Below are 27,641 nucleotides of genomic sequence, written 5' to 3' on the forward strand. Positions count from 1 at the left end.
AGGCCTCGGTGGCTGTTGAACAGGACCTTTCCCCTGTGGATCTCCGAGCTCTTCTATGGGGATACAATCTGGACTACCCTAGTATGACATCCTTATCCCCATTGACTTTGGCCTCCTTGAAATTATGGTATAAGACAGGGCTAAACACCACCCTTTCCTCTGATCCGGGCCCCTTGACGTCCCTCTTTGACCATCCTGCTCTGCCACAAAGTACAGGGGCAGCTTCCCTAGGACCCTTTAGGCGTGCGGAGTGGCCACAAGCTCTCACATTTGTACATCCCTCTCAGGGGACCCCGGTCCCCCTGACAGACTCTGGAGATTGGCTCACGGCCCTACAGGTGTCCGCATTTACTAAACGTCTACACTCCTCCTCTCAAATACACCGCAAGCTTACCAACTTTGAGGTATTGTGCTCGCTCCCAGAAACCCCCAAACACCTGCTATCCTCCTTATATAACTTGCTACAGACTTTAGCGCATGATCAGCTCCCATCTTATACTAGGCTGTGGTCTGCGGATTTGGGTGAAGACATCTCTGTGCCGGAATGGCAAACCTCTTTTCACTTCACGCACAAGTCGACCATCTCCTGCTACTCTCAAGAGAAAAACTATAAGCTACTGTCCAGATGGTACAGAGACCCTGCTACTTTACACAAAATCTTCCCATCTACGCCAGCCACCTGCTGGCGCTGTGAAGCTTCAGTCGGAACTTATATACATGTCTGGTGGGACTGTGAGAGGATTCGCCCCTTCTGGACACAGGTTTTTGACTGTTATAATCTTCTAGCCGATACTCCGGTTTCTATCTCCCCGAAAATTGCATTACTCTCCATACTGCCCGGGTCTATTAAATCGCAGAGACAAAGATTACTCCGCTTTTTCATGTCCTCTGCTAGGCAACTGATGCCTGCTTATTGGAAGACGACGACTACTCCCCCATTGTCGCGGTGGGTATCCATTATGAATGACACCATGAGAATGGAGGAGATGTTGGCACTGGACAATGACACTTACACCAAGTTTATATCTCAATGGTTGATCTGGCTCCGCTTCTCTTCCTCTGACACCTTAATGAAACAAATCCAGGACGCGTAGAGACGCTGTGGGCTCTCTCCTACCCTAGCCCCCCCCCCCCATCCCTATCTGTTCCCCTTCCCCCCTTTCCCTCTCCTCTCATCTTACTATTCATTTTTCCCCTCTACCACCCTGTTCCTTTTTCTCTTGCTCCTCTCTTCCCTTTTTTCTTCTCTCTCTCTTTCTGTCTTCTTTGCAATATTAATTACACGTTGTCTCATGTATTAACCCATGAGTGTTTTCCCCTGCTGTGGCCTTGTGGATCGGGAACAGGAGGTTTTCCACACTTTCCGACGGGACCGACTGTGGCTGATAGTCATTAGCCGGACACCCGTGACTCTAATCCTGTTACTGTTCCTGTTTGTTTTTGCCTCATGATGGTTACTGTCTTATTGTTTTCATTTGAAATGTTCAATAAAAATATTTTCAACACTAAAAAGGGATGCAGACACTGAAACTTTTCTCAACAGAACCATAAGAACACACCAGCTGATAAAAATGAATTAGTCACTCCCAATCAAAATCAGTATCCCAAGACAACGGGACAAACCACTTTTCTTTCAGAGTACAGACAGGTAAGAAAGTCTCTGCAACAAATTGTAAAATCCTTGCAATGTACACTGATGACCCAGAAGAGATTGTTTCTTTCAAAAATTGTTACTCTTTACAAAGAAAATAATAAAATGTGTGAAATATATATGAACACACACTGGTTTTCCATTTATTACACCAAGCCACTGGTGTAGGTATAGGAAAGAGGAGTGAAAAAAAATAAATAAATAAAGCTACCTTTTTCAGGAGGGTCAGGAGCACGTACTCTTGACCGGCCATTGCGATCATTTCTGGTATCACTTCTGGAGTCATTTCTGCTCTCATTTCGTGTTTCAGATCGGGAAGCATCTTCTCGCCCATGGCTTCTTCTGTAACTTCGATCTTCATACTGATCATCCTTTCGGTGGGATTCACGGTTATCTCTTTCTCTATAATCGTGGGTGTCACGGGCTGACCGAGTGTCTTTCTGCTCACGGTTTTCTTTACCATCTCTGTAGTCCCGAGTATCTCTGGTCTCACGGCTTTCTTTAGTGTCTCTAGTTTCTCTTCGATCACGATTGTCTCTTATGTCTCTGCGATCACGACCATCGCGAGATTCTCTGTCATCTTTGTGCTCTCTAGAACTACTTGGTTCCCGGTCGTGATCTCTATCATCTCGCTCTCTGTCTTTGTCCTTTCTTCCTCTGCTGCCTAAACAAAATACATAGGACATAGGTCTTGAAAATTTCCTTAAAGTAGACCCCATTAATGAAAAAAGACCTGGGCACATAAATATGTAGTGTTTACTTATCTCTCTCCAAAGCACTGAGTCCAAAGTCTTTCTGCTGCTTCGTTCCTCCGTTATCAGCATGATAACGTCTGACAAGTTCTCCAAAACACGAGATAAAAGCAGCTAAAAATGTGTCAGTGAGGGTGCTATAACTACATTAGCAGAGAGCTGGTCTATTCACAGTAAGGGTTCGACCAATATCGTTTTTCAGGGCCAATACTTCAGCTGCCTTTCAGGCCGATAGCAGGTTCTGATATTCTGTAGATTTAAACTTTTTTTTACAGTTATTGCTGTCACAAGGAATGTAAACATCCCTTATGACAGTAATAGGTGCTCTTTATGGAGGGATCTGGGGTCTATTAAGACCTTAAACACCTCCTCTGCCCTTGAAGGTATTCAAAAACGTCAAGATCATGTTTTTGAATACTTTCCATTTTTAAAACTGCTGTCTTTAGGATGCCAGTAATCCAGAAGTGAGGTCATGACATCACTTCCAGGTTACTAGAACCGAGACCCAAACAAAGCCGTATGTGCCTTTCTTCCAATCTGCTGTCACAGTGTATGCCCAGACTCCACAACCACTGCTGAAACAGCAAGAAAAATTAACGGCTTCTAAAGCCTTGGCTATGTATATTTATTTTTGGTACAAAAGTCTGACGCCGTTCCATAGGCACACACAATTTTAAGGTGTGCCATGTTAAGGTATCAATTCTCCAGGGACTCTGCTTAAAAATAAAAAAAATAAAATTATATATATATATATATATATATATATATATATAATATCTTTGGGTCTTTCAAGTATTTTTTTTTTTACTAAAAATGCTGATTTTACATTTTATGAGAGAAAAGTAAGAATTTTTCTGAACTGGTTAATACATTTTTAAAATATGCAATTAAACTTAACCAGCAGCTTAAAGAGCCAAATCTGTTGTCTGATAGAAGTGCAGGCCACCTTTAGCAGCTACTATTTAGAGACACGAAAAAAATGTCAGTTACTTAGAGAATCGCTACAGGGGGAAAAAAAAAAAAAAAAAACACACCTCTAGAAAATATATTATATACACACACATTTTATGTGTGTGTGTGTGTATATATATATATATATATTTTATGTATGTGTGTATGTATGTGTATGTATGTGTATATATGTGTGTGTGTGTATGTGTGTATGTATATATGTGTATATATGTGTGTGTGTGTATGTGTGTATGTATATATGTGTATATATGTGTGTGTGTGTGTATGTGTGTGTATGTATATATGTGTGTGTATGTATATATGTGTGTGTATGTATATATGTGTGTGTATGTATATGTGTATGTGTGTGTATATATATATATATATATATATATATATATATATATATACACATACATATACATATACATACACATACAATGTGTGTGTGTGTATATATGTGTGTGTATGCACACACACAAAAATATATATATATTTTTTTTTGAATAACCCAAATTTTGAACAGGAACCTCAAATCACTTTACATGGAACACATACCATCCCTCCTATCGTGCCGCCTGTCCTGGGAAGCAGATGTTCTCTCCCTCTCAGGTCTTCCTTTTTCTCTAGCTGGGGAGTGATGCTTGGACTGACTTCGTCTCCTCTGAGGAGATGATCCATGAGTACCATATGGAGAGGAAGAGCGCCTTGCAGCAGGTGAGGAGGTCCTCTGATAATGAAGGGATGGGGATCTTCTGCGACGAGGGGAGGGAGAGTGTCTCTGTACAGAGGAGCCAGACTGTGATGATGGAGAATGATGTCTTGATGACATGGGAGAGTGATGTCGTGCAGCAGGAGAAACTGACCTAACAAATGTAAAATAAAAAATGTTTTTGGAAATTGCACGCATAATGGTTCCAACCACCAACTCTAAGTTGGCTTCTTCAGCAGAAAATAAAAAGGGTTGATTCTTTAAAAAAAACAGAACTGCTACTGCTGGTTAAGTCTATGGAAATTTTTTTATCCATAGCCAGTTCAAATAGGACTTTTGTGCTGTAAAATCCTTTTCTTGGGGTTGATTGAAGGATACTGAAATGGTAAACTTTTGGGGTATATGGTCACTTGCATAAATCCCCCCCCACTCCCCCAAAAAAGGATAACCCCCTCCTACTTCCATCATGCCTCAGAATCAAGAGTATAAACATAAACACACAGGGGTAGGACAGCAATGTCCTACCCCACATTGGTAGCGTAAGGGAATAACCCATCGTTTGTTTACCAGTGCCAAATCCTTGTGTATTAACCTGAAGGTTAAAGAGTTCCTGTACAACTAGACAAAGTCTATTCGTATTTAATCTCCACATCAAATGGCTCAACTCTTTCTGTTCTTATAGAGAAACATCTTGAAGAAACTCAATATTATTGTAGATCTAACCCCAAAATGAATGACATTTAGCTTCCTGGAGCACAGTGCATCAAAATAAATTGTCATTTAATCATAAAAATCACTGTTTTGAAAGTGAAGTGTTGATACATGTAAGAGTGTACATAAAATTGTAGGGATTTTAGTTTTTTTGAGATTTAAAAAGGAATATTAACATGCAATAGCTTTTGTGAACTGACACTTACACAAAAAAAATCCCACAAAAATGAATAAAATGTGCCTGTGCTAAATACAGCTAAACAAAAACCTATGAAATATTAACAGAACAGAAAATAACAGATTGTAAAATAGAAAATCCAGCACTTGTTAAGCTTACTTTTCAAGATTTTTTTTTTACATACATAGTTGTTTCTTCATATCACTTTTTATGCTGAGGAGTCCAATCCTAATGAAAGAATGACCAGAACTCCCAAGCCTGATTTATCACATCTTGTACACACGTGAAAGCCTGACAGATGCATCATTTGAAAGCACAAACATGCACTCAATACAGCAATATATATTGCCATCTGAAAAGCTACACTATCTTGTAACCAGAACCACCACGTAAGGTATGAGATTTACGCAAAGGAGTTTTATGTAGGTTTTCTTCTCTCGCAGGCTGGTCATATCACAAAAGCTACACTTTAGCCCAGGTTCACACTAGCGCGATCTTAGACATCGCATGTGATTCGCACCCGCACTGCAGGTGCCAATCGCATTCGATGTCTGTGGGATACAGTTGTATGGCTGAACTCGCATTAAATTCGCAGGAAAAAAAAAAAAAAAAGTGCAGGGACTTTCTTCCCCCCCCGCACTGAAATTGGAACGAATGGGTGTTCTCACCTAAGCTATTAGATTCCTGTGCAAGTTCACAGTTCGCCCTGCAAACTGTGAACCGATCTGGGGGTGTCATTAATGTATTGACACCCTCAGCGGTTCACAGAAGGCAGTGTGAACTGCCTGATGGAGGGAATCAATGCGGGAACCAGCGATGTAATCACGCTGGTCCATGCATCGCACTAGTCTGAAACTAGGCTCAATGTATTCACTTGTAGAAAAAAAAAAAATAATAATTCCTCAGCTAATCCATCTTGAAAAGAAAGAAAAGCCTCATACCTGCGGGAAGGGGAGAAGCCATGCTTGTGAGAGGAGGATTTGACAGGTGTTGGCGATGATGTGCGACGCCTTCGGGATGTAGGTGGAGAGTAGTCTCTTGAATGGGAAGAATTACTGCCTGAGCGCTCAGCTGGGCTTGGAGACCTTTTCTGCCTATGAGATCCTTCTGAAGTATCCCTAAATTAAATGAGAAAACTCTTGTGTAACTCAGAATGACATTTGTCTTAAAAAAACACTGAGCCAAATTTCATAAATTGTTGTTGCAAAGAAAACTACAGCAGCAGTTGACCAGAGGCCCATTTCCTCTCTAAAAACTATCTTTAGAGTCACTTGGCCCTCCTTTCCTTTGATTATAAGCTCTAAAGCGTAGGGCCCCCAGATTCCTCTTGTGTGTAATTTTATTGCAACTGTACTGTCTCCCTCCATTTTGTAAAGGGCTTTGCAGACTGGGCACTATATAAATCCTGTATAATATTAATACTAATTAATGGGACTGTTCTAGATTGAGGAAATATTACTTATTGTAAAACGGGACCTAATACTTAACTGTCCTGCTCCCTGCACCAAGGATCTGTCCCATTTGAAGAGATACCACAGCCGAAGAACCATGTAAAAAAATTACCAGAGCTCTAAGCCTATTGCATCACATCCTATACTTTAGTTCTTGTAATTCTACTGAAGAATCTTCAGCACTTCAAGACTTCATTTGAGAGTTTCTGGTGCCTGGTTTCCCTCTTCTGCAGTTCTATCTGTCAGCTCTTATGTCACTAGGGAACGATGATGAAGGGCTGAAACAATGGAGCACAGCGTGGACCAGGCTGTGAGCGAAGATTGGAGATCCTGCCAGCAGGACAAATACATTAAGATATTAGAAAAACAGGATTTTTATAACAGCTTACCTGTAAAATCCTTTTCTTTGATGTACATTAGGGAAAACAGAGCCATAGTAGTTACTATGTGGGTTATATCGGACTGACAGGTGATGGACACTGGCACACCCCTAAGAAGTGTACTCCCCTATATAACCCCCTCCCACTACTGGGAGTCCTCAGTTTTGTAGCCAAGCAAAACAAGTGTATACCAAAGGAGGGGAGGGACCTCTGTGTCCCGATGTACATCAAAGAAAAGGATTTTACAGGTAAGCTGTTATAAAAATCCTGTTTTCTTTTCTTACATCAGGGGACACAGAGCCATAGTAGTTACTATGTGGGATGTCCCATAGCAATGGCAACTGAAAGGGGGGGGGGGGGGGGGACAACAAAAACAGGAGGCCAGAGGACTCATACTGCAGTATGCTGCGCCCAAAGGCAATATACTCATGACCTTTAATACCGATTTGATAAAACCTGATAAATGTATGAACCGAAGACCAAGTCGTGGCTTTACAGATCTGAGCCATAGAGGCCTGATGATGCACCACCCAAGAGGCACTAATCACCCTGGATGAGTGCACTCTAACATAAGGAACAATTGTTTTCTTTTAAGCTGAAGCTTGATCACTTTACCAATCCATTTGGACCCTCTGGCAGTACAAATAAAACGTGTTCTGCGAACCTGAGCGGTCGCCTTTAAATAGACTCCGATCGCTCTTACTACAACAAGGGAATGTAGTGCCTTATTTCCCTAGATTAAGGCTTTGGGGGGGGGGGAGAAGGAAGAATAATAATATCTTGGTTTAAATAAAAACCTGTTACCCCTTTTTGGTAGGAATTCAGGATGAGGGCATAAAACTACCTCATCCTTATGCATGATGAAATATGGCTCTTTACAAGACAGAGCCGCTAGTTCCGATACTCTTCTAGCAGAAGAAATGACAACCAGAGAGATTATCTTCCTTGTCAAAAGAACCAAGGAAATCTCTCGTAAAGGTTTAAGTGGCTGATTCAGCAAAGGCGATAAGACCAAAATTTAAATCCCAAGGATTTAGAGGTGCATTGATAGGGGGTATAATCCGTGTTACCCCCTGAATAAGCTGTGCACCAAGATTGGGGAAGCAAGAGGCCATTGAAAACACTGACAAGACCAGCTTAATTTAATATCCCATATGCAGGAAATCAGGGATACTCCCTGTGACCTACTTCCTGGGGTGCCAACCCCTGGATCCACACCAAGAAACATATGTCTTCCAGACTCATAGTAAGGGACACTGGAAGCCGGCTTCCTGGCATTAATCAAAGTAGACACTACCGAAGGAGATCACCCACAATATTTTATAGAGTCAAACCTGTTAAATTTTTCATCCGTAAGGTAGGATGAAATAACGGACCTTGTGCGAGAAGGTCTGGCTATACGGAGAAGGCACGGAAGCAGCAGAACTGGAGGAAATGCATAGACCAGTGAAAACTGATCCCTTGGGAAGACTAATGAGTCTGTTCCGCCTGCTAGTGGATCCCTTGTTCGACACAAAGTTGTCGACTTTGTTGCTGAATCTGGACGCGAATAGGTCCATGTCCAGATTTCCCCCATCTCAGACATATCGCTAGGAAGATGTCGGGGTGAAGAGATCATGCTCCTGGAAATAACTGTTGGTGACAAGTAGTATGCCTGCCAATTCTCTATTCCCGAAATGAAAGTTGCCAATAGGCAGGGAATGTTGTTTTCTACACAAGCTAGACCATCATTCACCTCTTTTGGGCTGCACAACTTTTTGTGCCCCCCTGGTGATTGATGTAAGCCACCGCCATGGCTTTGTCAGACTGAATCCCGTCAGGACAGTCCCGTAGTCTGACCGTCCCAGATTTTAGGGCCAGACGTACTGCCCGAATCTTCCAAAAAAGTTGATAGGCAAGGTCATCTAGCCTGGACCATTCCCCTGGACAGAATCTTCTTCCAGGGCTGCTCCCCAGCCTAGAAGGCTGGCATCTGTTAACACTCACCAGGATAAAGAAAGACTTTCCCTTTTGCTGGATAACAACCACCAATTTAGGCTCTTATGTCGGGAACCAAGCATATTGGAAACAAACAAGGCCTGAATCTCTATTCCAGACCGACAGGATGATGCTTTGAAGCAGTTTGAGTAAAAACTGCGCATAAGGGACGGCCTTTAAGGAGGCCATCATTTCCCCTAAAAATCTCCTGCACAGCTGAATGGAAAGAATTTTCCTTTATTTTGAGAAGTTGAATTAGTCCTACAATGGAACCGATTTTTGCCTGGGGTAATAATACTTTCTTCTGTATGACATCTATAACCAGCCCCCAAGTACTGTAAGCTCCTTGATGGTTTTAAGGAGAATCTTCCTACATCGAGTATCCACCTAGAGATTTCAGATACTTACAGTTGAGATCAGACTTTAGACCAGAGACTGAATGATCTATTAAAAATAGATCTTCTAAATAGGCTAGGACCACTATGCCTTGAGCCCTTAACCTGGCTAAAGGAGGTGCCAGAATCTTTCAGAACACTCGTGGTGCTGTGGCTAAGCCGAACTGAAAAGATAATTTTATATTTAAAAAACGCAGAAATTTCTGGTGAGCAGGAAAATATGTCACATGGAGGTATGCAACTCCCCTCCTTGCAGGATGGACACATCCAATCGAATTATGAAAGGATCGAATGTTTAAGTGTCGATTCAGATCTTCGAGATCTAGAATGGGTCTTACCTCTCTGTTTGGTTCTGGAACCTTAAAAAGGTTTGAGCCAAAATCCCCTGTTCCACTAAGGGAACCTCTGATATCACCAACTGGGATAACAGCTGATCCAGAGGCCAGAAGAGAGACTTACTTTTTTTCTCTGGATCCTTGGGAACATTCTCAGAGGAGACGGAAACTCTTGTAACTATAGTCGTAACCTAAAGAAAAAATTGCAGAAATTCATCTGTCTTGACATTGTTCCTGCCAGATCTTGAGAATCGCAGGACCTTTCCCCTCACCCGCACGAGTGGGGGTGCCCCTCAATGAGAAGGCTTTAGCATTCTGCTTTGTGGGCCTTCTGCCCCAAGACCTTGGTGCTGCCCTTGGGGACTTTCCCTTGAACCTGACAGCTGAGGCCATCCAGACTGCCTAGAGGCAGATGCCCCTTGCATAGGAGAGGCAGCACGATAAAGGAGAAATGTTTGAACCTCTTTACTGGTAAAGAGAGCTTTGCCCTATTAGAGATAATTTGGATGTACTTATCCAGATTGTCTCTAAATAGCCATACCCCATGAAGGAAAACAAACTGGCTAAGCGCTTTTTACACGGTGTTTCGGTTGATATTTCAGCCACAGAACTCTGCAAGAATGCACTAGTCCAGGCATAAGCCATACGGCTTAAATTATAGAGTCTTTCATAGCATCTACTGTGAGACATGGGCTGCGTTTCTCACGCACACTTTTGCCGGGCCTGCAGATCAGGCAGAATTTCAGGTGTCTCCACAAACTGCTCCTTAACCCTTTGAGGTCCACATTTTTCAATGAGATAGCGTGACAAAATGTGCTCCACAAAACGTTAAAGGGTTAATGGACTGAAATACACCAATTGCAACTGAACTGCAAAGGAACATCAGTGCATTATTCACCGAACATGTGAGACTCTGCTCACTGAGGCGATTGCAGCATCAATTGTTGGAATCCCCCATTTTCTTCATAGAAATCCTCTTTCATAGATAAAGTGTGGAGAATTTCTTGGGAGGATAATATTGTTCATCCAGATGTTCCCCATACAGAATACATAAGCTCTTTTTTTTTAGCTATGCATGAATAGGAAAAAACATTCCCAAAGGCAGCAAAAAGGGTTACACAAGCAACCTGATATGTGATGCTACTCCTTCCATATTAGGATCCTCCAAAGAGGATAAATAAGCATCTTCCAATATTTGGAAAGATCTACCTGATCCCCTGCACCTCAACAAAAGGGTCCTGAGGAATAGATGGGAATCTGCTATGTTTAGTCCCACTATGGAGAGACATAGCATTAATCTTCTTTCCAATTTACAAATGATAGAAGAAAAAAATCTGTTTGTATGATATATACAGGGGCTGAAGTGTTCTAACCCTGACCGCTCAATCTGACTAGCCCTATCCCTCTCAGAGAAGGATGACATTCTTTTGGAAATGGATTTAGTTTACAGTGAAAACCAATGACCCTTTAGAGAAGTTCCTGGTCCCATTATCATTCATAGTCTGAAGCATAAAGCAGAGGCACTATGCAAAAGAATATACATTGCTAGGCTATAGTTAAGCGCCATTAGCTGCTATTAACCCTAGCTTCAGTAAAGTATAATGTGTCAAAGGAATAAGCCTGTGTTCCCTAACCTGACCAAGCCATACACCTGCTGTCCACAGCCAGCAGCAGCTTTCACATACACAGCGCTAAGACCAGCTTCCTCCATGTGTGGCCAGCATCTGATGCCATTAGCCACATCCCCTGCGAATTACGCCCCCCCCCCCCCCCAATCCTTGCAATGGAAAGTGCTTTCCAGCGCTAGCGGCATCCTGTGGACATGCAGGCAAAGCCGTGGGGGGGATGGGTTTACTACTGCTTTGCATCCTGTCCCCAGAAAAAAAAATTTGGGGCACAGGAGGACACCAGACCCCCCCCCCCATTCTTAGCAGAGGATCTGTTGCGGCTTGAGGAGAGTGAAGGCTTCCTTGCTGTTTCCAGCGTCAGGAGAAAGTGCTCAATATAGCCCCCAGTGGCATGACAACATTATACAAAGAAGGAGAAATTCCTGAGAAAAATCTCCCTTACCTTATCCTCGCAGCAGGGTTTTATCAGAGATAAAGACCCAATCTTCACCCTTCACGGTAGGCTCCGAGACCTTTTAGGAAACCTTCAGGAACCGAGGAACCTTGGGTTACACACAATGCTGGACCTGGGACAGCACCCTGTCAGTAAATACATTTTATGGCCTCACTACCAAGTACTGGATCCCAGCTCTCTAAACAGAAGCGTTCGCAAGCAAAACCTAATTTCTTTGGATACGAGGCCCAGGTACCATTCATTTAGTCCATGAAAAGACATCAGAACAGATCAGCATGGCTAGCCACAGCAAGGATTGTGGAGCTCAGCACAGCACATCTTTACTCATGACCAACACCTTAGACCAGTGATGGCTAACCTTGGCACCCCAGATGTTTTGGAACTACATTTTCCATGATGCTCTGGCACTCTGTAGTATAGTGGAGCATCATGGGAAATGTAGTTCCAAAACATCTGGGGTGCCAAGGTTCGCCATCACTGCCTTAGACACTGACGAAAAAAAACTGACTGCCCCCAGTAGTGGGAGGGGTTATATAGGGGAGTACACGCCCTAGGGGCGTGCCAGTGTCCATCACCTGTCAGTCCGATATAACCCACATAGTAACTACTATGGCTCCATGTCCCCTGATGCAAGAAAAAAAAAAAAAAAAAATCATATTGCCCCAGCAGCGGACCATAAAATGGTCTCCCTAGACATACATGTGCAAACAGTGGCAAGAAAAAAACAAACAAAACACACCACGGACTGGCTTCAGACACAGAAAATGTGCCTTTTGGAGTGGCCCAGACCTTAAAGTGGTTGTTAACACACTTCTATCAAATGGTCTTATCCTCTTTGTTCCTCAATATGTGACCCTGTGCCAGTGTTCTGAAAAAAAAAAAAAAAATCAGCCGCTGTACGGATACAAGCTCCGCTCAGGGCATACACAATTCCTCTCCTCGGCTCACAGCTGTAGTGGGCGGGGCTGAGCCCTCCCACTGACGTCAGCCAGAGGAGGGGGAGGAGAGAGGAGCAAAAGAGCCGACAATCAGCTGAGCACCACCTGGAGCCACTCTCATAAAAAAAAAAAAAAAAAAAAAAAGTACAGATGGTAGATTTTTTTTTTTTTTTTACATTACACAGGCACAGATGTTATTAAAGTACAGATGGTATAAGACCATTTCATAGCAGATACGAGAGTGGGGGCGCAGGGGGCTGGGAGCCCTGGTACAAGCAGGGAGGGGGGGGAGGAGGACAGACACAGGGAGAGCTGCAGAGAGAAGCCTGCGGATGATGGAACATAAATTTACCACGATGTCAGGGCTCAGCAGCCACGATTATCGTGGTCTGTTTGCAGAGGGGAGGGTATATCCAGGTAGGATCAGACTTTTTTTTTTTAGGGTATATAGGGGGCAAAATGACACAGCAATAGTACTGTGCTGTATAAATGCTTTAAAGGAACAGATTGTGTTTTTTTGGGGGTTAACAAATGTTTTAACCCCATAGAGATGCTGTGGAATGACCTCAAAAGAGCTGTTCACACGAGATATGCAACAAATGTGTGAGCTGAAGCAGTTTTGTAAAGCGGAATGGTCAAAAATTCCTCCTGAACATTGTGCAGGTCTGATCCAGAGCTACCAAATGTGTGCTTGCCTGAAGGCATGGCTACCAAAGAAGGTTCGACCAGCTATTAATTCCACTGACTTTTTCCTACAGCACTGTGAATGTTTAATGGGTTCATTCAATAAAGACAGGAGAAATTAGAACGGTTTATCAGCTTAAGCACATTTTGTCTATTGTTTTAGATGACAATCAAATCATATTTTATGGCAAATTACTGCATAAAACCAGTTAATTCAAAGCAGTTCACATACCTTTTCTTGCCACTGTATATTAATAAAAAGGTGCAACGCTTGAAAAAAACTCAAATCTTATGTTGTATAACCTCGAAAGTAAATAGATATGAAAAACCACAAAGTGCAGTCTTATATGCAATAGAAAGTGCAAAGAGAATAGAAAATCAAGTGATATGCAGTATCAAAAAAGTCCTATATACACAAGTCTGTTCTATATAAAAAATAAAAAAAAATTATCTTTGATCTTCTTTGCATCTCTAGAATCAGTGTTCAGCAATACCAATTCCAGTGATTTATTTTATTTAGAGGATTGCAGCAGATAAGAAAAATATTGACTCCATACACAAGTGAAACTATTCCAGTCCACTGCAAAGGTACATTTATAAAAGAATACAAATATCAACAGGTGGTGTACAGTATGACATACAAAAACCATAATGAACAACAAGAATCTGTGTGCGGAGATGTCAAAAGTATATCTAAATAAAGAGAAAGGACTTGGTACAATGGGTATAGAAAGACCTCTTGGATGCCAAGTGGTTGCAGGAAAGGAACTTGTGCTCAGACAACCTCAGACCATAGTAAGCACAAATGTACAAAAGTCAAACATACTCAAGCCTACCTGGATCTGTGCACACCCAACAATTTTTTCAATTATAGAAAGAGGGTAGTACAGAAAAGAGATAGCAAAAAAAATAAAAAAAAATAAAAAAAAATAAAAAAAAAAAAAAAAAAAGTATAAAAACTTGAGGGTCAGAAAAAGTTACCTATAAATCTCTTTCCAATTTAGCAAGAAAGGAGGGATAAGATGGAGCGTGAAAAGTTCCAAAAGAAAGTCTTATGAGGTGGAAAGGGATTTTCAAATTGGGCCCTCTCCCAAACATGTGGGACACTGGGACGCTTTTCAGGCGTTTTAGCGCTAAAGATAGCATCTGTAAAGCGCCTCTCAAGCCTCTCCAGTGTGAAAGCCCGAGTGCTTTCAAACTGGGGTGGTGCACTTGCAGGACGGAGAAAAAAGTCCTGCAAGCAGCATCTTTGGGGCGGTCCGGGAGTGGTGTATACACCGCCCGCCATTGAAATCAATGGGCAGTGCTGCTGAATCACCTGCAAAGTGCTTCGGCAGTGGCGCTTTGTGGGTGGCTTTTAACCCTTTCCTCGGCCGCTAGTGGGGTTAAAAGCACCTCGCTAGTGGCCCGAAAAGCGCCGCCATAAGAGCAGTAAAGTGACACTAAAACTACCAGCACTTTACTACTGCCGATGGAGCCCCAGTTTGAAAGGGACCTTAATGAGATAACTGAAATGCTCCCCAATGATCCAGAGAAGGGTTATAGGAGCTAGGGAGCAAAGTGTCCATCGCAAGCCAGTCATTGGAATGCAGGAAATGAGAGGCACGTAGTAAGCCTTAAGGTGACAAAGAATGTAAATGCAAGTCAGTAAGTCCAGGTAAGAACCCGGGATGGCCCATTATTAATGCCATTTGTTTAACACAGCATGGCAACGGTTCACACTTTAAAGTTCCACTGAAAAAATTCTTCTAATATCACACTCCTTGACCCCACTGGTTGTTACGCATAAACAACCATTAAACTAATAGGTGGGTCTGCAATCACTTGTGGATAATTAGGAGGTCCGTCTCTCCCCCCCAATCATGTTTCACAGATGAGATAGCTATTAAAGAATGAGAGAATGAGGGTCCCAAAAAAACTAAGGTGCTGAGACAGGGGCCCAATAAGAGAAACACGTTCAATAAAGGTTTTTACAAGGGACTGTGATGTCAGAAGCAAAGAGGATGAATAAGGTCAACCTAACTTTTAAAAAAGGGCCTAGAAGCCAAGTCCCATCTCCTGGGCCGAATTGACTGCATTCTCACCAGGCAAAATAAGATTTCCAGGTACAATAAGATCTTGCTGGAAGTGGTTTTCCTTGTTTTTACTAAGGTACAAATCACAAACTTAATGCCTCTATCCTTTAACTGCTTGCCGACCAGCCGCCGTCAATATACTGCAGTAGGTCGGCACAATCCTGTGAACAGTCGTAGCTGTATGTCTGTACCTTTAAGTGTGCGCTGGCTGCACTGCAGGGGTGCCGGTGGCCGTGGCGACCACCGGGCGGGCACGAGAGCCAGAACAGGGATTGGGATATGCGCGCGCGCACACACACACACACACACACACACACACACACACACACACACACACCTGTTCTGTGAGGAGAGAGATCGTGAGTTCCTACTAGCTAGAAACTACTATCTTTAATTTCCTCCAGTCATTCCCATCCCCCCTACAGGTAGAACACACACTAGGGAACAGTTAACCCCTTGATCCCCCTAGGGTTAACCCCCTTCCCTGCCAGTGACATTTACACAGTAATCAGTGCATTTTTATAGCACCGATCGTTGTATAATTGTCGATGGTCCCAAAAATGTCAACAGTGTCCTATCTGTCCACCATGTCGCAGTCCCAATAATAAAAAAAAAATTTAAAATGAAGAAAAAATAAATAAAAATGCTATACATTTTTCCCCTATTTGTAGGCGCTATAACTTTTACGCAAACCAATCAATATACGCTTATTGCAATTTTTATTATCAAAAATATGTAGAATACATATCGACCTAAACAGAGGAAAAAAAAATTGGGGATATTTATTATAGCAAAAAGTACAAAATATTGTGTTTTTTTCAAAATGGTCGCTTTTTGTTTAAAAAGCTCTAAAAAATTAAAACCGCAGAGATGAATACCACCAAAAGAAAGCTCTATTTGTGGGGGGAAAAAAAAAAAAAAAAAAAAAAGGGACATCAATTTTGTTTGGGTACAGTGTCAAACGACTGCACAATTGTCAGTTAAAGCGACAGTGCCATATCGCAAAAAAATGGCCTGGTGGATTGAGCAGCCGAATCTTCCGGGGCTGAAGTGGTTAAAGTGATTCTAAAGGTAATCTATTAGACCCCTCAATGTTTCACCTGCCCTACATTGAAGCTTATGGAGCACAGATCGCAAACATACCAGGAATGTGTGGAAGCAATTTAGCCAATGCAGCAAAGGTCATTCTGGGTGGGTCCTATGTCAGGATCTCCTGGGACAACCCAAGTGCCATTAAAAGAACAGCTAAATAGTAATGCTATTACAAAGAAATTATTAACAGGTAACAGAAAGAAGACAAACCTTAGCCTGTCTTTTCGGTCTCTGTGCTTCTCAACATCCCTGCCTCTTTCCTTTACATCCTTGACTCTCTCCTCAACACGATCCTTTGTCTTATGCTTATCTTTGTGTTTCTTCGAAACAGGAACTTCTTCTTGAGCTGGGGGTGGTGGACTTGGAGTCCGAGGTCCTTTCTTCTTGCTTTGAGCTCCTTTGGAATGTCTACGGTAGATTTCAAAACACAGTTATGGTGGTGTTCCCCTTACACATAATTAGAACATGACTGAATTTTTACAAGTAAACAAAAAAATAAATAAAAAAATCTAAATCAAAATTTGGTGTGCCTACTCTTTGGTTTCAATTCTTACACTTGCACAAGTGTCAGGTGTATGGATTAACCAACTATATCAAGCAGGTGCTAAATGATCAATTTCATATGTAGGTTGAAACTCAGTCATTAAACAGAAACAGCTGTGCGAGAGGCTTAAAGGGGTTGTAAAGGTAAATGTTTTTTCACCTTAATGCATTCTATGCATTAAGGTGAAAAAACATCTCACACTGCCGGCGCCCCCAGTCCCCCCGTTTTACTTACCTGACCCCTCGAAAATCCCGCGCTCGCCCCCGCCGTCCTCTTCGCCGCTCAGCCTGGCCGCTGATTGGCTGGAGTGGATGGATTGAAAGCAGCGCAGCCATTGGCTCGCGCTGCTGTCAATCACATCCAATGACGCAGCGCGCCGGGGGGCGGGGCCTTGTGATACAGCGAGCGGCTATAGCCACCGGCTGTATCACGGGAGCGCGCCCGCAGTGCTTCTCACCAATGCGAGGGAGCTCGCATTAACGTGAGAAGCACCTGCGGGAGGAAGCAGAGACAGCCGCCGAGGGACCCCAGAAGAGCAGGTTCGGGGCCACTCTGTGCAAAACGAGCTGCACAGTGGAGGTAAGTATGACATGTTTGTTATTTTAAAAAAATAAAAAATTTTACTTTACAACCCCTTTAAAATTAGGTAAGGAACAGCCAAAACTGCTACTAAGGAGGAGAGGTTGTGGAAGTCCGTTTCATGTCACAGGTCATACACCATGGCAATACTGAGCACAGCAGCAAGACAAGGTAGTTCTACTGCATCAGCAAGACCTGTCCCGAGCAAAGATTTCAAAGCCAAATGGGGTTTCAAGATGTGCTGTTCAAGCTCTTTTGAAGAAGCACAAAGACGGGCAAATTTGAGGACCATAGAAGCAGCATTCAGTTAAGCAAACTTAATGCAGCATATAAAAAGACACGGCATGCTTATTTCATGAAGATCTCCAGCGGTGCAATAAGGACAGAACTAGCAGAAGCCAGAGGAAATCCAGGTACATCTGTCTACTGTACAGAGAAGTCTGGGCAGAAGTGGTCTTCATGGAAGAATTGCTGCTAAAAACCCATACCTGAGGACTTAAACAAAACCAAGCAACTCAACTATGCACAAAAACATAAAAATTGGGGTGCAGAAAAAAAAGTTTATAATCCACATATACAGTACATGCCATAATACTTTGCTTCCAAGGCAGACAAACAAAAGAACAAGGCACTTAAACACATGACAAACCCCACAACTATCTAGAAATGGTCTAAGACGAAAGGTGGCATTCATCTTCATATATTTCTTGAGGGATATTGTTCAAAAATATGTCCCAAGTTAAAGGGCCCCTTCATTCTTTCAACACAAACCACACATCTAGCACCCTGGATAACAGGGTTAACACAAAACGCTGAGTCTGATTAGTGCAGATCAGACTGGGGTCCTCAGTCACCCTATGCCCCTAATAGACAAAGCATAACTTGCACATAGGAGGGGGCGGTGGAGCTGGACAAGGAGAGTCCAGAGCTCTCCAAGACAAGCTGGGTTCCACAAGCACCCAGTTCAAAGTGACTCCCGTCCCAAGCGTTTCTTCTGTGCTTTTTGCAGTTTAATGCGATTTTTCTTTTTTTTTTGGAAGATTTGTTGTTGGTCAGATTAAAATCCACAAAACTTAAATCGTGGGGAAAAATTGGAGATAGTACTTACTGGCAACGCCTTTTCCAGTGGGCTTCCAGGACAGCCCATGAGAGATGGAGTCCCATCGACACAGGGAACACATTGCCACAGTTTAAAAGGTCCCCTGTCAGTCATTTACCAAGAACCAAAGGATGGAACTGTAAAAAATATAATCACGACAGGTAATAACCTTAGTACATCAACATAATAAAAAAGGATGGGATCGTGCTGTCCTGGAGGACCATTGGAAAAGGAGTTACCGGTAAGTACTAACTCCAGTTTTCCCCAAGTTGTCTTCCAGGACAGCCCTTGAGAGGATCCCCAAGTACTCACCAGATTAGGGAGGACCACGGCTTGGGAGGACTTTCCTCCCAAAAGCCTGATCCTGACTAGGCATTAAGTCCAGTCGATAATGCCTTGTAAAAGGTGGAGAAGCTTGCCCATGTGGCCGCTTTATATATTTGCTCCAGGGTGGCACCAGCTCTTTCTGCCCAAGACGCCGATAATGCCCTTGTGGAGTGGGCTTTAATACCCCCAGGAGGATCTTTGTTCATAGCCTTATACGTTGTCTGGAAAAAACAAAAAGCGAATCTGAGATTCTGAATGGGTTGGTTACCCTTAGATATTCTAAGATACACCTCCTCACATCCAATAAATGAAATGGTCTTTTTCTCATTTGATGCATTCTGGCAAAATGAAGGGAGGGGAATATCTTGTGACCTATAGAAACAAGATGCCACCTTTGGTAAGAACCCAGGGTCCGTCTTTAGGATGACTCTGTCCTCTAAAATCTGTAGAAATGGCTCTGATGAAAAGGGCCTGGAAATCACTAACCCTACGGGCTGAAGCGATTACCACAAGAAGTACCGTCTTGAATGTAATTAGTCCTAGATAGGCTTCTGAGAGGTGACCCCAAGAAGTCTTTTAGCACAACTGCTAGATCCCAGGATGGAGCTCTGTTGACTGACTGGTTTACGCCTAGAAATTGCCTTACAGAATCTAGCAATGAAAGGATCTTCCTGTAACCATTTCTCTAGATACACTTAAGGCTGCTATCTGAACCTTAATAGTACTAGCAGTCAGACCTTTGTCTATACCCTCCTGGAAAAACTGTAGAATATTAGTTGTATCCATGTTTTCTCCTCCCGGTTACTCAGCCAGCTATTAAAACTTCCTCCAGACTTTCCTATAAATAGTTCTGGTGACTGATTTACGGCTCTGAAGTAGGGTCTGAATTACCCCTTCTGTCAGGCCCTTACTCAAAATTTCTTCCTTAGTAACCACGCTGAAATCTTGAGCATGGTTACCTGTGGATGAAAAAAAAAAAAAAAAAAAAAAAAAAAAAAAAAAGGGAGGTCCCTGCGACAGGCGGTCCGGTCTGCAGGGAAGTTTCAGAGGAGGTTGGTCTGTCAACTGTAGCAACGTTGTGAACCATGGTCTTTTGGGCCAAAATGGTGCCACTAGGATTAAACATGTCTCTTCTGTGAGGAATTTCGCTAGAACCCTCGGGATGAGGTGAAGAGGGGGAAACGCATAAGCCAGGCTGAAGGTCCATGGAGTTTATAAGGCATCTACTGCCGAGGGCTGATCCCCTGGGCATAGCGAGCAAAAACTTTGAACTTTTGCATTCTCTTTGTTTGCAAAAAGGTTCACTAATGGCCTTCCCAAGTAAGCTGCTATAAGGTTGAACACTTCTGGGTGTAGAGACCATTCCTGAATCGAAACTCATTGTAGACTCCAGTCTGCAGTGTCGTTCAGCTCCCCCTTCAAGTGTATTGCAAGGACTTGGATCATAGATTGGATTCTGCCCACTGAAATGTGTGTCTGGCCACCGACATTAACCGAGGACTTCTGGTACCTCCCGGTTTGTTTATATAAGCTACAGCCATCATTGTCCGAGTGGACTTGTAGATGGTGACCCTGTATAGTGGTCTGAAAGGCTAGGATAGCCCTGAGGATTGTGGTTAGCTCCTTCCAATTGGAGGAAATAATTCTCTTCTGGGGCCCACCTGCCCTGTGCCCAGTTAGAGTTGAGATGGGCTTGCATCCGTGGTCAGTGTTGATGTGATAAACAGGACCCAGAGAACACCTTTGTTTAAAGTGGTTGTAAACCCTTACAAACCACTTTGACCTACAGGTAAGCCTAGATTAAGGCTTACCTGTAGGTCCAAGAAATATCTCCCAAACCTATACGGTTTAGGAGATATTTGACCGAAGACTGGCACCGCTGTCTACGGCGCATGCGCCGTAGACAGCGGCGCGCAGGCGCACTGAGCGTGGCATCGTTGATGACGAAGATGCCGGCGCGTCTCGGCTCCTGTGCGCATGCGCGGGAGTGACGTCATCGCGGCTTCACTGAATGACAGCGGCGGAGCTGCGAGACCCACCGAGAAGATGGATGCTCTGGACTACAGGGGACAGCGGTGACTTTGCTGGCTCCTGTGTCAGGTAAGTGACACATAATGGGCTACTATGCGATGCATAGTAGTCCATTATGCTTTGCAGGGAATGAAAGAGGAAGTAAACTCATCAGGGTTTACTTCCTCTTTAAGTTCTGTGTCCTTCCACCACCAGAGGGAGCGTTTTACTTTTGTGGGGATCGATAGCTCTTCTCCCAGACCTTTGCCCATTAACTGTTCCAACAAGAACCACTGAAGGTCCCTTTGGTGGAACCTAGCCATTGTACGGCTGAAATGGCTGCTGTCATAAGGCCTACCACTGACATCACCTCCCTTACTGTACATTTGGGGCTGCTTTGAAGAAAAGACATCCTCTGCCGGCAGGACTAATCTCTGGTCTACAGACCTGATCCTGTAACCTAAATACAGGATCTCCTGTGTTGGGGTAGTTTTGGATTTTTCCTGACTGATAATCCACCCCAATTGACTCAATTGGCTGAGCTGTGTTAACTCCAAGTCCTGAGACAGGGAATAACCGAGACTGGACTGGAGTCTTAACGGAACTAGTGCCTCCCTGAGAACCTTGGTAAAGATTCTCGGGGAGGATGACAGTCCGAAGGGAAGTGCTCTGCTCACAGAAGAAATTTCTGGCATTCCTTCCTTATTGGGATATGCAGATAGGCATCCCTTAAATCCAGGTTAGCCATAAACACTTCTTTCTGGAGGAGATTCCTTATTGAATAAATGGACTCCATCCAAAATTTTTTGTAACGGACTGAGTGGTTCAGAGGTTGGAGGTTCACGATTAGTCTGAAATTTCCTGACGACTTTTTTACCACAAAAACGTGCGAGGAAAAAAACTGTCCCCCTGTTCCTGAATAGGGACTGGGGTCAATGCCTATTGATCCACCATCTCCCCTATTAGTGAGGGTAAGGCCCTGGCCTTTTCTGAGTGTGTTGGAAGCTTTGTTACAAGAAACCTTGAGGGTGGGTCGCTGTGAAATTCCAGCGCATAACCTCTTTTTATAATGTTTAAGACAAATTCACTTGAGGTTGTCTTTTCCCATTGTGGAAGAAAATTCATTTACCTACCTCCCCACAAGGACGCTGAGGTCACTGAGGTTTAGGGTCTTGATTGGGGCGGCTAAAAAGTGTGCCCCTTTTTCCTTTTTGTCCTGTCCAGTGTGCTTTTTGGGTTTGAACTCCTCCTCCGATTTGGAGGGTTCCTTTGAGGGCCGAAAAAAATTCTCTTTGAATTTTTTTTTATTTTTGGTGGGAAAGGTTTTCTTTTTATCCGCCGTCCTAAGGCGGTATCAAGTTCAGGCCCGAAGACTAAGTCTCCTGTAAAAGGGACACTGCACAGATGTGTTTTAGATGCAGTGTCCCCACCCCAAGTTTTCATCCATACCGACCTCCGCGTTTGTGACAGAAAGCGCTGCCATTTTAGTCGTAAAATTTATGGAATCAGTAGATGCGTCAGAGTTGAAACTTGTTGCCTTGAAAAGCATAGGGAATGTTTTTAAATAGCTCCCCCCTAGGCGTGCCTGCTTTTAGGTGTTCTAGTTGAGCCAACCTGAATTCAAACAGTAAGTGGCTAGAGCTGGTTTTAAACCCACCATGTAAGCAGACCTGAAGTCTCGGCACACAGTAATGACGCAATCCCGCCGGAAATAATACTCGGCGTCTCCGACCCCCACCGTGCAACAAGGAGCTGAGATAGACAGATCCACGCAACGCTCCTGGGGGAAACCGGCATCATCCTGCCACTGGTACACCTCAGCATGGGAAAGGGGGGGGGTAGCAGGTCTGCTCCAATCAGCTGGACGGTACCTGAGCCCAAAGATAATGAAGGTAAGGACTAAGCTGGAGCCGCTGGATAGGACCCGGTCCCCAAGTGCAGCTCTGCTCCCTTCAGGCAGCCCATGAGAGATGAGTCCTACTCCTGGTTCCTGACAACATGTTCCTCCAACAGAGGAAACACAAATGACTGACCAGGGACCGCCTTTTGAACTGTGGCAATGTGTTTCCTGGGTCAATGGGAGGGACTCCCTCTCTCAAGGGCTGTCCTGGAAGAAAACTCGGGAAAACGCATAAAAAAAATCTGCAGCTTCTCCACTGAAGTCTATTGAACCAAAAAAAAAGCACAAATGTAAACAAAGCAGTTCCCCGTTCTGTCGGGGGAGTACAGTGCGATATCACTGTTCCTAATCACTAGGAAACAGACTCTCTGTACTCCGTCACACTTATTTGATCTTGATTTAAAAAAGGTGTGTTTTGTGAGCACAATGCTTCCACTAATACTGGTCACCACACAATTTTTACTTAAAATGCTCACACTGAATGCCAACAGATCAAAAAAATGGATTGCACATTTAGCCTTATATGGACACTAATTTAAAATAATATCACTCAAGCTCTATTTTTTTTTTTTTGCTTTATAATACCGTTTGAGGCATTTCACATTATGCTAAGGGACTGCGCAACACCATTGATCTTGATTCATTAAGTTTGTAGCTGTATTTCTGCAAATGAACTTGAATATTTTGCCAAGACAAACGGTGTCCTCAATGCTGAGAAATACAGGCAGATACCTATCCTTCATGTCATACCATCAGGGAGGAGTGCGACTGGCCACAATTTTCTGCAGCAAAACAACAACCCCAAACATACAGCCAATATTAAAAGAGGAAGTAAACCCTAATAGGTTTACTTCCTCTTTGATTCCCTGCAAAGGTAAATCATAATGGACTACTATGCATCGCATAGTAGTCCATTAGGTGTCACTTACCTGACACAGGAGCCAGCGATGTCACCGCTGTCCCCTGTAGTTAAGAGCGTCCATCTTCTTGGTGGGTTTCCGTGGGTCTCGCTGCTCCAGCGCTGTGATTCGCCGGAGCAGTGATGACGTCACTCCCGTGCATGCACACGGGAGCCGACACTCGCGGCATATCACCGTGATCTGCGGCTTACCCAGTGCACCTGCGCGCCATAGACAGCGGTGGCTGTCTTCAGGTAAATATCTTCTAAACCGTATAGGTTTAGGGGATATTTCTTGGACCTACAGGTAAGCCTTAACCTAGGCTTACCTGTAGGTCAAAGTGGTTTGTAAGGGTTTACAACCACTTTAAGAACTACTGTATCTTCAGTGTAAAGAACAAGGAGTCCTGAAAGTGATGGTTTGGCTCCCACAGAGCCCTGATCTCAACATACAGTGTCTGGGATCACACTAAGGCTGCATTCACACCTAAACGTTTTCAGCTCATAAAAACGCCCCCAAAAATTGGTCTGAAAAACATCCAACAAGAAAAATCCCATTAATTTCATGGCACCTGTTCACATCTGAGCGTTTGGTCACCTGAAGCAAAAGGTGTGAAAAATGCCCTAAGCTCAAAAAAAAGAACATGAGCTTCTTTGGGGCAAATTACAGGTGTTTTTCTGCCTTTCACAAAAAAAAAAAAAAAAAAAAAAAAAAACAACATTAGTACGAATAAAAATTCATGATCTGGTATTTAAAAACCACACACACACACAAAAAAGGAAAAGCCTTAAACTGACCTGGTTGGTAAATCTGAAGGTGGTGGAGATGCTCCTAAGGAGGTTCTCTTTTCCTTCTTGCTGGTGGGGTTATTGGACTTTGGACTGGACTTGCGTTTTGGAGACTTGCTAGATTTACTTGGTGAGGGAGACATTTTTGCTACAACTTCAGGTGAAATCTATCAGAAACAAATTTGGGAATTAGATCTATGAATATTTACAAGCATCCAAGCAATGGGAAATTTAATCGGTAACAAATAAGGATGGAAACCTGGCTACTAGAAGGGCACAGGGGGGGGGGGAAAAGAAGAAGACAAGCATATTTATGTTCCAAGATCTGCCATTTAATCTCACCAACCACAGAAACACAACTGTGTGTCTACACTTCTTCACAATTAGTCTGAGAAAACACAGTCTAAAAGGAGAAGGAATGCAAAGATCCATAACAGCAGAAGGCAAAATACCTTAAAAAAAAATAATTCTCACCTTTCTCAGGACAGACTAAAGCTGGCCATATTCTGAGCCAAAATTTGGCTGCTTCAACAAGGAACAGCTTAATTTCAATCAGTGTGTGGCCGTCCCTGTTCAACGGAAGTTGATTGATTACTCAATCCACCTCGTTTGTGTGGATGGAGAAATCTTATTTTATTCAGCCCGCTGGCTAAGAAAAAAAAAAAATTAAAAAGTCTTCGGCCAGCTTAAGTCTCCTCTACAATTGAGAATTCCAGGTTCCAAAGCCATACAAATTTACAACCACAGTTCCAAAAGTGACGCTTTGTATAAATCATAAAATCAGAATGCAATGGTTTGCAAATCTCATGAACCCATATTTTATTTACAATAGAGAATATATATCATGTTTAAACTTAGAAAACTTACAATTTTAAGAAAAAAAAAAAAAATATATATATATATATATATATATAAAATGTAAATTCATGGCAGCAACATGCCTCAAAAACAGTGATGCATGAAACTTTCTAGACAAAATGCCATAGAAGGAGAGTAAAAGATCAACTGCCTCAAGCCTGCTTCCAAAACCCACAGTTGCTGAAGATTTTTTTTCTCCAGCCACAGTAAGCTCCCAGATGCAGACAACAAAATATATTTGGCCACTCTGGATATCACTAGTGTTACCCTCTCCCTCTTGTTATTATATCTAGCGACCGCTCAAAGTAACATCAAAAAATCGGAGCACCCCTGACGCGATGATGAGTCATCACTGCTGTCATTGGGGTCTCCTCCAAAATCCATACCAAACCCTTAACCACCCAGCAGGCCACGCTTCTAGGACCATGCCCTATGACATCATAGGGGTGGGGTCACCTTGGACCTACCATGAAGACCACACCCTATGATGCAATAAGACGTGGTCACAGAGGACCATTTTGGGACATCACAGGGGCTGGCTCATCCAATGAAGTGGTTGGACAGTTCCACCCCTATAAGGTGTGGGCTCCAAGGGCAGTCAGAGGCAAGGTAACCCGGTGACATCCCCGGGTGACCACACTCCTTTGCTTGGGGAAGAAGCAAATCATGTCATATGGCAAGTGTCAGGAGCCTTCGTGTTCGGCAGACTGCATATTATTTTTCCTCCATGCAGAACTGTGGCTGGCATTCGTGACTGACAATAGATTTACAACGGGGGCTTTTTTTTTTTAAAGAACAAAATTTGGCTCGTGTTTATGACTTTTGGTGAATAAGTATGGAGACTTTTTGCCCCAAACTCATTTACATGGTGGGGCGAGGATCTGGGGGACTTCCAGATTCCAATATTACCCCGTGCACCCCCACAACCACCAAGCCAGGGTTGTGGGGCAGAGGTCCTTGGCCTCATCAACATGAGCAAAGCGGCCCATCCCCTATGTTGAGGGCATGTAGCTTGGTATGGTTCCCCTTCATTTCATGCTCAGACAAGGGTCTGGTATGGATTTGGGGGGGGGGGGGGTCCCATCTTCTTTTCCCCTAAAAGCCATACATTTCACAGCTTAAGTTAGCCACCATTACCAACTATTATCTCTTTATAAACTTGATCAAGGTTTGCTTGATTGCACGTTAATCTATTTTTTAAAATTGTAAGCACTCTGTACTTTATTATGTATGAATTATGTAGTTCATGTGTATAACTGGATTTGTTTTTTTTATTCTTGCAAACGAGGCTGTAACACCACTTTAGGGGAATTTAGTGCTACTTTGATGGTTTATAAAATAAAGCAATCATGTTTCATAGAAATATGCAAATCAATCTTTTTGGCCTGAAAGATTTGGAAATACCTCTTTTTTTATGACAATCTCTTCTCGCTTTTCCATGTTCTCCTGTTCCAATTTCATTAATTCTCGCTGAATCTTCTGACGCTTCATTTCCAATGACAATTCGTGGTCATAGTCATAACTGCCATCACCATTATCTGAATCTACTGTAATAGAAAACAAATAGGAAGCTTTGTATTTAGGTCTCACTGTAAGATATTTAAACAGCTGCTGGATTTTTAATGATGGGTTTAGGAGCTCAGACTCAATTATATAGCTTGGTGGGTGCCTACAGACAAGGTGGTGCAACGGATCAAAAAAAAAAAAAAACTCACGGATCAGATCGTTCCTCGGATCAGAGTCACGGATCAAATCATTTTTCCGATCGCAAATAATTGAATTTGCAAAAACCTGTGAAAATTCCACCACCATATAGTCCACTGTAATATACATCTCCCCCACTGTAATATCTACGTCATCTCCTCCACTTTAATATTGGCTGAGCATGGCTGGGTATTACCAAGTATGGCAGAGTATCGGCAGGGTATGGAGGAATGGCTTTGACTGCAATTTTCACAGCAGTGCTGTGGGCACTACAGATGCAGCCCACAGCACTGCTGCCATCGGATCTCCCCTCCACTGTACAGATCTGTACACAGAGGGGAGAGAGGAACCAGCGTTATCATGACGCCGGTTTGTTTACATCATTTGACGGAGTGATCACATTGTAAAACGGCCGACGGGTGCACCAAGATGGCCGTGGCCACGGCTTTTTCTAATGCCGAGACTGTGGCGCACTCAGCACATCGCGGCATGTGCCGATTCCAAACGGCGTGGCCCGTTCGGATCACGGATCGGTGACGATCCGTTGCACCCCTAGTCAGACAAAAGCA

At 43.3% G+C, this 27,641-nt stretch overlaps 1 protein-coding gene across 10 annotated transcripts in view; it reads right to left on the reverse strand.

Moving 5' to 3' along the window:
• ZC3H13 (zinc finger CCCH-type containing 13) overlaps positions 1-27,641 on the reverse strand; it is a 119,433-nt gene that overhangs the window by 70,558 nt on the left and 21,234 nt on the right. For 5 of the 10 annotated variants that reach the window (XR_013274616.1, XM_077483229.1, XM_077483227.1 and 2 more), the window contains 6 exons: positions 26,773-26,915; positions 24,520-24,677; positions 16,575-16,772; positions 5,897-6,073; positions 3,913-4,220; positions 1,863-2,315 (listed from right to left, as the gene is read on the reverse strand). Coding sequence is in view for 9 of the 10 variants with exons in the window: in XM_077483229.1 (XP_077339355.1) it covers positions 1,863-2,315; positions 3,913-4,220; positions 5,897-6,073; positions 16,575-16,772; positions 24,520-24,677; positions 26,773-26,915 (1,437 nt within the window). In the remaining variant the exon portion in view is untranslated. The remainder of the gene's footprint in view (positions 1-1,862; positions 2,316-3,912; positions 4,221-5,896; positions 6,074-16,574; positions 16,773-24,519; positions 24,678-26,772; positions 26,916-27,641) is intronic. The other 5 variants (XM_077483236.1, XM_077483228.1, XM_077483237.1 and 2 more) reach the window with 3 other exon arrangements.

Source organism: Lithobates pipiens, unplaced genomic scaffold (genome assembly GCF_037356315.1).
Source record: "Lithobates pipiens isolate NorthernLeopardFrog02 unplaced genomic scaffold, aLitPip1_a1.2 Scaffold_16, whole genome shotgun sequence".
Lineage (NCBI taxonomy): Eukaryota > Metazoa > Chordata > Amphibia > Anura > Ranidae > Lithobates > Lithobates pipiens.